General features: G+C 37.3%; 1 protein-coding gene across 1 annotated transcript in view; it reads right to left on the bottom strand.

Annotated features, from left to right (window-relative positions):
* The window catches only part of LOC132117505 (nuclear protein AMMECR1-like), a 31,775-nt gene extending 26,428 nt beyond the window's left edge, over positions 1-5,347 (bottom strand). Inside the window, exon 1 of the mRNA XM_059526833.1 lies at positions 4,128-5,347. Coding sequence (XP_059382816.1) covers positions 4,128-4,534 — 407 coding nt within the window. The 5' untranslated portion in view covers positions 4,535-5,347. The remainder of the gene's footprint in view (positions 1-4,127) is intronic.
* Positions 5,348-10,653: the final 5,306 nt, after the last annotated feature.

A 10,653-nucleotide genomic window follows, 5' to 3' on the forward strand; every position in this document is an offset into this window, starting at 1 on the left:
TAAAGATCATGTTCCATGAAGATATTTTGTAAATTTCCCACCTTAAATATATAAAACATTTATTTGTGTGAATGGATGCAGCACTATCGTCAATAGAAATTGACAACTTTGAAGGCTATTTTCTCAATATTTTCGATTTTTTTGCACCCTACGATTCCAGATTTTCAAATAGTTGTATCTCGGCCAAATATTATCCTATCATAACAAACAATATATCAATGGAAAGATTATGTATTCAGCTTTCAGATGATGTATAAATCTCAATTTTAAAAAAATTACACATAAGACTGGTTTTGTGATCCAGGGTCACAAATGTACAAATGTACATCCAAAACAAAACGTATTGGCTTCCATGTTATTTAAATCTTACCGAGGCGAGTCAAACTCATTCAACTGTCCGACGTGCTTTCTCTTTAAATGTTCATGCATCACCGAGGTGCTGCCGTGAGACGCAAGGACTGCTTTGCAAACCATGCAGGTAATCTTTTTATTCGCCGTATCCAGGCTAAAATGCTCCCAAACTTTAGATGTTTTGGTACACGCAGCTGCTGCGTTGGACGCCGCCATTTCTGTATGTTATCGCTCAGCAGAGAAGCTAATGCGCATGTGCGACTCTCGGCAGAGATTGTAATGAAGAGAGATGCCTCACTCGGTCGGAAAAAACATGTCTGGCGACAACTTCGACAATGAAATTCATTGTCGACTATTTCCATTATCGATTTTTGTTGACAACGTCGACGAATCGTTGCAGCCCTACACAATAACAAACCGGTGTGTAAAACTCTTGGACGTATTTTAAAGATTCTATTCTAAATCTTTTTTTTTTTTCCATATCGCTCTCTCTCACCTCTCTCTATATATATATATATATATATATATATATATATATATATATATATATATATACACATACACACATTTTTAAAAATATCAGAATGTGAGTTTTTTTTTCCATTATCTTGCAGCCCTATTGGACACTAAAACGTGTGAACTAAGAGTGAGAGTTTATAATTTAAACTTTATAATCCCTTGAATCTAGCTTGCGCTCGCGGTTGACGTATGAAGTCAGCGCTGCGCATGTGCCACGAGATCAAAACAAAACAACTGTCACTAGTAAGAAGTGAAAAGCGACATTTGAAGAATGTCGGAGGATTTCGATAAGCCAAGAGGACACTTTGCTTCCTTTGCTCCTGTTAACTAACGTTGGTTTTCACGAGACTCACCGGCGCATGCGCAGCACCGACCTCAAACATCATCCACCCCAGAACAGCTTCAGTGTGCAACAGTGAGCGCAAGCTACATTAAAGTGATCACTAAGTTGTTTTTTAATGGATCCACTTTTTATTAAACTGCTTGTGGACTGATGCAGTGCAACACCCGCTGAGTGGCATCAAACAGCTTGAAAGATCAAAGAATTTTTTAAATACCTCTGACTGGATTCATCTGAAAGAAGAAAGTCATGCACACCTAGGATGACTTAAGGGTGAGTAATTTATGGCCTAATTTTCATTTTTGGGTGAACTAACCCTTTAAGAATGCATTTTGAGAAAATAGGTTTACTTTAATCATTAACAGGTTATATATTCATTCATATTTAAGATAAACTAACAACCATTTCAACTAAAAGATGGAGGCTGACCTCAATATAAGACAAATAAAGTTTTGATCTGCAAATTCTAACAAATTTTAAATTCTGATTTAAAATTTTCCTATGACAAAATGTATTTAAATTTAGTCCATATATAATTATCTTACCTGTATGTGGGACTTTTTGAGGGATTTTAGGGCTTCAGAACAACTTATTTAAACATCATTAACAAAAATCATATAATGCATAACAGATCATTAATTAGTATGTATTCAATTAGCTACAAATAATTTACCGAGCATAACAATGATTAATAGATGATATGTTGAATTCAAATGCATACAAATGTTAAGTTTTCAACTGATTTATGATCATACACTTTATGAAGAATATTTTAAGTGATGTTTTAACTGATTAACAGCTTACTAAAGTACATTTAAATGCATCACAAATTGCATTAAACTGGTTGTTTAAATGGATTAAAATGATTTATAGCCTATATTACGTAATGTGCTTTTTTATTATTATTGTTATATGCATACAAGTATTTTCTTTCTCTTTTTTTATATTGCTGTATGATGAAAAGAATATCCTCTGTTTACAGTATACTGAAAGTGTTGAGGCAATAAAGCGACATTGGCACCCAAATTATCATTGTGCGCTTGGTGTCATTTTAACAAGACTATAAACAATCATCCTTTACCTAAACTTAGTTTACAGTAACTAAAAGTCTTATTATTTAGGTTTACAAACTATTTCATATTTATATTGTATATTATTAACTAGTGATCAGTAAGCCATTATATAATGTTAATGAAAACTATAGGTGTTAATTGTGTAATGTTCAATAAGCATATTATCTCATACTTGTAGCAATCTGAATATATATGTATGTATATGTATATATACACATATTTACACACACATATATATATATATATAAAACTATAAAATATAAAACTAAATTTCTGTTAAACATTATTTTTTATGAATTACAAATAAAGTGATTATAAAGAGCAACTTTCTTATATGCAGTACCTCTCTTTTAATTGAGAGTGATATTGTTTGCAAATCGGAAAGCATACCTTTGGCTCTTATGACAATTTTTAACAAATATGACTTTTTATATGATTTAGAAAACATGCTGAATAAAAGTGTGCTAAATTAAAAGATCAGAAACTATTAATGTTTTTGGCATTTGTGAAAAACAAAAAAGGCATATTACAGAACATGGCGTGATCCATAAATGGACTGTGTTAACAAATCAACTTCATATTTATGTGTTCATATTTTATTCTTCATATTCATATTTATGTCACACACATATGTATGTGTGTACAGTCCAAACAGGGGAAGTGTTACTATAAGCAGAGATAGAAACTCCAGTTTAGACATTCATTCAGATTAAAGATCCCTTTAACGCTCTTATAACCCAGCACTCAAACTGTGGCCCGAGTAAACCGCTTTGTTTGTCCGTACAAATACATAATCATTCACAACACACCAGCTGTCATTGAGAAGGCTTACCTGAAATATGTCCTAAATAACAAAGATTCGGTGTTAAGCGAGCGACAAAAAAGCAGAATATAAAACCGTTGTAATTTTAACACTTAACATGAAACTATTCTTGTGTGTCCCGATATCACCTTCACATGAGCTTGTGGCTGCAAATCAAATGAACAATTCTGTAAGAGTTTTCGGATAAAATGAAGTAACGTTAACGTAAACAACTCTTGGGCTTTGTTAGCTTACTAGCTCACTTCAGCTAACCATTGAAAGCGGCTTCAAATTCAATAAAAAATAAAAATCACTCGGGTGTTTTGGGAAAAATCTAACGTTAATTAAATGGGAAAAGAAAGAGAACTGGGAGCTAAATCGAAAAGAGGCAAATATTCGGCGAATGAGAATCGTGTTTGTTGGCTAGCGTTGGTTAGCATGTTAGCTTGCAGAGAAGCTTGAATAAAGAAGAGCAGGCTAACACCCATTTAATCTCTTTCAGAGAAAAAAAACAAAGCACCGCAGCTTTAACTTAACCAATTAACGAGCGCATTAATGATGGATTAATTGCACTCTCAAGTCTTCGAAATTTTACATTTAAAAAACTTTTAAGCCTACATGATATATATATTTTTTTTTTATCAAATATGTAACGTTATACCGAATCGATACACGATTATATTTGAGAGTAACGTTATGTATTGATTAACAACATTTACTTAGAACACATTACAAATATTGAGTTTGGAAACATGACATTAGCTCATATATATATATATGTGTGTGTGTGTGTGTGTGTGTGTGTGTGTGTTTATATATATATATATATATATTTTTTTTTTTTATTTTTTTTTTATCGCGATGGCTTGGATTAGCTAGGTTAGGAGTCAACTATTAATAACTGCATTCGGTACGAACACAAAAACAAAGTCATTATCACACAGTCACGAGGACCAAACTTCACGGTTCGAGCACAGCGAGTAGGAAACACACCGTCTGTTGTTGTAGCAAAGCGGGTCAAAATAGCCATATTGCTACTTACTAGGGGTCGTTTGTAAACCTGGGTGTTCGAGGAGGCTGGTATCCGTAGAGATGGCAATAAAGCACGTCGAAGCAAAAGCAACACATCTCCGCCGAAACGACCATTTTCCTGGCTCCGGAGCCGGGGCTGAGGGTCGGGGAGAGGCCGGTGGAGGTGTATCCTCCTGGAGTTGGGGATAGAGCATTGGTGCTGCTGCTGCTCCCCGGACCCCCCAGGCCGTTCATCCGAGTCACGTTCCCGGCCACAACACTCGACGACGATCCGATCCCCAATTCCGATCCACAATGTCCGGTCCCGGCTACTCCGCTCCCCGCACCGGGGGATCCCGACAACTTCTGCTTCTTCACCCCGCAGCACCCTGCCGCCATCTTCGAACAATCTGCACCGACACACCGCTTCCGACCCATCACCGTCACCGCGGGAAGGGCGGGCCGAAACGCAGACCACGCGTAGAAATCCCACTGCGTCAGCACGTACGACGGACAGTGCTCCACCTTCCCTTGTTAATAACCGAGCGAGGCTTACGTTATATCTCTCCGAGGGGAGAGACTGCAATGTCATCCGATATTTTTTCTCCTTCGAAAAGACGTAGCGTACGCTGCAAGCCCTACGTAATGTTCTTAGGGACTCAAATTAAAGGCTTCGACGGAGCCAATGTGTGTTTGTTAGAGTAACAGCCCCTCCTTGGGATGCGCTGTGCCGACTGCAACGATGCACGCAGGATACTGTCAAAACATGCACGCGTCCATCCATACATGAAACGACAGTCGTAGGCAAATATATGGCCTGTAGAGTCAGGTCTCCCTCTGCGGGAGCGGGGACCTCGAGTACACAGAACCCATACACACCTCGCCCGAGAAGCGACGCAGTCTGAGCGGCGTTCAGTCGATGCGGTTCGGCTGCGTGCGTGATAGCACCATGGCCTCACGACCTGCTTTAATGCAAGCCCGCCGCGTAAACCGAGCCCAAAAGTTTTCCTTCGACGGATCCGAGCGCTGTCATCCGATTATTTAGGTGCATTTTCGCACGGCATAATAGCATGGCCTCCGTCAGATGCCGAGTGTTCCGCTCGCAGCTGCTAACATTAGCTCGGTTGCGGTAGAGAAGATATCCTATGCGATCATCTGAAGCGCTCAGAATAGTATTCTCTACTTTCACGCCGGAATACAGAGCCCAGGACGTAGTTTACGACAGATTCCTGCGTGTCAAACGCATTTCTCCCTATTCACGAACTACGCTATCACGGCGACGCAGACATCCCTCATTTGTTATGGACTCTTCCTCTTTGGTTCAAGTCTTCGACCTGATGGAGAAAGAATGGAGCTGTTAGAGAGCACCGTGACCCAGCATCCCGTCTGTGACCGAACAGCGTTCGGCGCTCACCAGACAATAGGAATGTGCTCACCCTTGTTAAACACGTACACACCACACACACAGCAATGGAATCCCTAGAAATATTAAGGGATTTTAAAATGAGGGAGGGCTATTTTTTCCAGAAAAATTGGAATTTAATAGCACTTCAAAATGTCTTTATAGTTTCTACAACATTTTGTGACACTGAATCACAAGACCAGTCATAAGTGTTCTTTTTTTTTTTTTTTAAAGCATATCACTAATCAGAAGTTAAGTTTTGGTGTGTTTATGCTTGGAAATGTACAAAATATCTTCATGGAACATGATCTTTACTTATCCTAATGATTATTGGCATAAAAAAAATTGATAATTTTGACCCATACAATGCATTGTTGGCTATTGCACAAACTGTGCTACATGAAATGGTTTTGTGCTCCAGGGTCACATTTGTTTTTAGTGTGTGGCCATCAGAGACCTGGCAGAAAATATAATAAAGAAAATCAGAATAAACACAAAAAGGTTTTCTGCACCTTCTGTGCTTGGACACCTATAGATAGCCATATTAAAATCATTTGGCACACTGCTATTTAATAGTTTTTTTATGCCAAAAATGTATCACTGTTTATTACATTGATTATATTATGATAGTGACATTGAAAAAGGGAGGATGTGGTGTTTCTTGGTGATCACAAGGGTCTATAGACCACTTCTGGATAAATGCATAATTACTGCTACAAAAAGAAAAAAAGGTAAGATGGAAAAAAAAAAGTATTTAAGGTTATGTAGGCCATTCAATGATTTTTGTTGTATAAAAGCATCAACAAACATGGCTACTAACGAAACTGAACTATGAATTTTTTTTTAAATGCTGACAAGGTTACAAAAGTTACATTTAAAGCACTAAGAAAGCCTTATACAGATGTCCTGTCATCGTAGGAGTCATTTCTTGATGAGAGCGTTGTTTTGTCAAGCTGAGTTGCACAAACTGTAAAATCAGAGAACACAGACAGCAATAAAAGATCCAGAAACCCGTGATCTTGTTTTCTTAAATAAACAATAATAATACAAATAAAGAAATAAAATAAGCCAATACTTGATATGAAAAAAGTTTATTTTCTCACAAAATATGGTATTATTCAAATAATTCTAATACTTAGCTATTACTAAAGTGTGAAAAATAAAGAAAGCATTGGATAATATATATTTCTTATGTAAATTACAGTTTATAACTTAGTAACACATTATGCGTTATATTAAAGTTCATAAACATCCAAAAGGAATAGCCATGAAATTATGAATACTGAAATCTTGAACTATTTTAACGTATAAAACTAATAATAAAGTATTATAGTGTATATTTAGAAATCATGTAAATTGTTGGTGGATAAATATAACTAGAAACAACAATCTTACAATAATTAAATTTTTTATTAAAAAAATTTAATATGTAACTACAACAATTATGTTATTTATTATTACTCATATTTAATCAAATAAGTAACAAGCAGTTGCCTTTTAATGAAATACATAAACAGTTTTGACAGTAGCATACATAGATTGTGTTGCTAAGGGAGTTGTACAGTGATAAACAGATGTGTTCAGTGAAGCTTTTATAATTGTATTTAAAATTATTAAAATATATTTCAAAATCTTTTAATGCATAATGTATTAATGCAAAACATGCTAAATTTACAACGCAAGAGGCAGAATTTGTGCCATCTGGTGGGGAAAAATTATAAGTCAAACGTAATGTCATTGTTTAACCACTAGAAGGCTCTAGGTCCCTTATAGATACAGGTGCATCTCAATCAATCAGAATGTCATGGAAAAGTTCATTTATTTCAGTAATTCAACTCAAATTGTGAAACTCGTGTATTAAATAAATTCAATGCACACAGACTGAAGTGGTTTAAGTCTTTGGTTCTTTTAATTGTGATGATTTTGGTTCAAATTTAACAAAAACCCACCAATTCACGATCTCAACAAATTAAAATACTTTATAAAACCAATAAATAAATTTAAAAAAACATTTAGTGAACTGTTGGCCTTCTGGAAAGTATGTTCATTTACTGTACATGTACTCAATACTTGGTAGTGTCTCCTTTTGCTTTAATTACTGCCTCAATCCGGCGGGGCATGGAGGTGATCAGTTTGTGGCACTGCTGAGACGGTCTGGAAGCCCAGGTTTCTTTGACAGTGGTCTTCAGCTTATCTGCATTGTTTGGTCTCTTGTTTCTCATTTTCCTTTTGACAATAGCCCATAGATTCTCTCTGGGGTTCAGGTCTGGTGAGTTTGCTGACCAGTCAAGCACACCAACACTATGGTCATTTAGCCAACTTTTGGTGATTTTGGCAGTGTGGTCAGGTGCCAAATCCTGCTGGAAAATGAAATCAGCATCTTCAAAAAGCTGGTCAGCAGAAGGAAGCATGAAGTGCTCCAAAATTTCTTGGTAAACGGGTTAAGTGACTTTGGTTTTCAAAAAACACAATGGACCAACACCAGCAGATGACATTGCATCCCAAATCATCACAGACTGTGAAAACTTAACACTGGACTTCAAGCAACTTGGGCCATGAGCTTCTCCAGCCTTCCTCCAGACTCTAGGACGTTGGTTTCCAAATTCCAAATGGTTTGCAAATTCCTTGACACGTCTGTGTGTGGTGTCTCTTGATGCCTTGACACCAGCCTCGGTCCATTCCTTCTGAAGTTCTATCACTTCTTGACAATCCTCATAAGGCTGTGGTTCTATCGGTTGGTTGTGCATCTTTATCTTCCACACTTTTTCCTTCCACTCAACTTTCTGTTAACATGCTTGGATACAGCACTCTGTGAACAGACAGCTTCTTTGGCAGTGAATGTTTGTGGCTTACCCTACTTGTGAAGGGTGTCAATGATTGTCTTCTGGACAACTGTCAGATCAGTCTTCCCCATGACTGTGTAGCCTAGTGAACCAAACTGAGAGACCAGGCTCAGGAAACCTTTGCAGGTGTTATAAGTTGATTGGCTGATTGGCATGTCACCATATTCTAATTTGTTGAGATCGTAAATTAGTGGGTTTTTGTTAAATGTGAGCCAAAATTATCACAATTAAAATTTAAAACAGACTTAAAACTACTTCAGTCTTTGTGCATTTATTTAATACACGAGTTTCACAATTTGAGTTGAATTACTGAGATAACTGAACTTCTCCGTGACATTCTAATTAATTGAGAAGCAACTGTGCACAAATATATATAAATGTAATATATACAGTGTGTGTGTGTGTGTGTAGTTATAAAAAAAAATGAATGCATTTTCCGGTGAAAGCAGTAGGCTAAGCACACGTGACTCGTCATTCCCGCATGCTTATCAAAAGCATGCTTGCGGCTGACTGATGACACAGTCTATGGATGGACAACACAACACATCCGGGAAAACACGTCAGAAGTTGGACGCAGAGAAATGAAAAGAAAAAAAGCCCAAGATGAAGCCCCTGCATCACTTTCAGTTTCAGGTACGTTCATAATCCTGTGAAACCGTTTTGGTTGTTGACGTTAATAACGTGTTTAATGTCGGTAATAATTTCACCACCACCAACACGTCTAATATTCTCTCGGGAGTTTTTTTTTTACTACGAATAAAATGCAAAAACCATAGTTCTTGTAGCCATGGTGAGCAAAAATTAACAAAGGTTTTGTTATTTCAAATAATAATTTACAAAGACGTATTCAGGTAACGTTAACATTTTTTGTGGTAATAAAAACAGACCCAAGCGAACAACAGCTTTTAAAACGACTTAAAAATTCACACAAAAAAAAACAATGAGGCAACGACGATTTGTTAATTAATGATAATCATATGGTTTTATTTAATGACACTGTTAAAAATACATAATGTAATCCAAAACAAACAAATTATGTACATTACATATTACTACTAACGCCTGCAAAGGGCGCCAAAGGCCTGTCAAAATCCAAACATTCAATTCAAACATCAACTTCAACTAATTTCATTTTTGGCCACTTTTTTCGCGATAGAAATTCTACAGCCTCTCATTTCAAAAATGAACCATGGTTTTACCATAGTAAAAACTGCATTATTTTCTCTGAATGCTTGAGACTATAAAATCAATCAGACAACTGTATTAATAAAATCATAGTTTTTTTTTTAACTAACAATAACGGTTTATTTAAAAGTGCACTCAGTAATTCTTCAGTGACTAATATATTCTGCTTCATTTAATGCAGGGTCAATGCTGAAATTATTTACAAAAGAGGATGAAGCGGTACCCTCAAGCACTGGGGGGGGCACTACAATATAATTCTGCATTGGGCACCCATTTGGCCAGCAGCGGCCCTGTTATGTTACCACAGAGCGCAGCTGAATGGTTTAGGTGTGGTGAGATGTTGGTGAGCGCGGTATAGACGTGAAATTCCATGAAACATTTTGTGGGTTTGCAGTAACATTATTGGTCTAAAACTAGAGTTGTTAACGGTTTTCAGAGTTATTTCTCGAATTATTCCAGTGGATGATGGCGAGGTGTACAATCAATCACCATCATAGTATACCCCCAACATCCAGCACCGACACGGCGGAGCAACATCTTCATTCCCAAGATGAACCTCCTGTTAGTGTGGGATACGACCAGAGGAGTGTGGAGGAGGAAAAAGAGCTTCTGGAGGCTGCCCTCTTTCTTTAGAGCTGCCAGAAAACACTTCAAGATGATCCGCCCTGGTCAGACTGAGGTGCAGCTCATTGAGTCACTCCTGGACATCAAGGCACCCAGAATGCCAGGGGTTATAAAGCTGCTGGACTGGCAGGACTCTGGACAACTGTCATGGTCCCCGAGTGTCCGTCAACCTGCGAGAACTTAGTTCATTTCTTGGAGGGCCACGGAAGCAGACTCAATAAAGGTTTAGTTCGGCACATCATGTGGCAGGCAATGCACGTGTTGTCTCTGTGGCATTTTCCATAGTGACATAAAGTTGGGAAACTTCATCATTAGTAAGGACACACTGCGGGTCAGATTGATTGACTTAGGGTGTGGAGATTTCCTGAGAAAGTCTGCCTACACAACACTGTATGGTATGTATTATTCCTCAAAGCTGACAGAAAAAAATTGTTTGGTAATGCAAACTTGCATTCGAGATGAAATCTCTTTTCAAGGGCAAGGGCAAGTACCATGCAAAAGTC

The sequence above is a fragment of the Carassius carassius genome, chromosome 36 (assembly GCF_963082965.1).
Source record: "Carassius carassius chromosome 36, fCarCar2.1, whole genome shotgun sequence".
Taxonomy (NCBI): domain Eukaryota; kingdom Metazoa; phylum Chordata; class Actinopteri; order Cypriniformes; family Cyprinidae; genus Carassius; species Carassius carassius.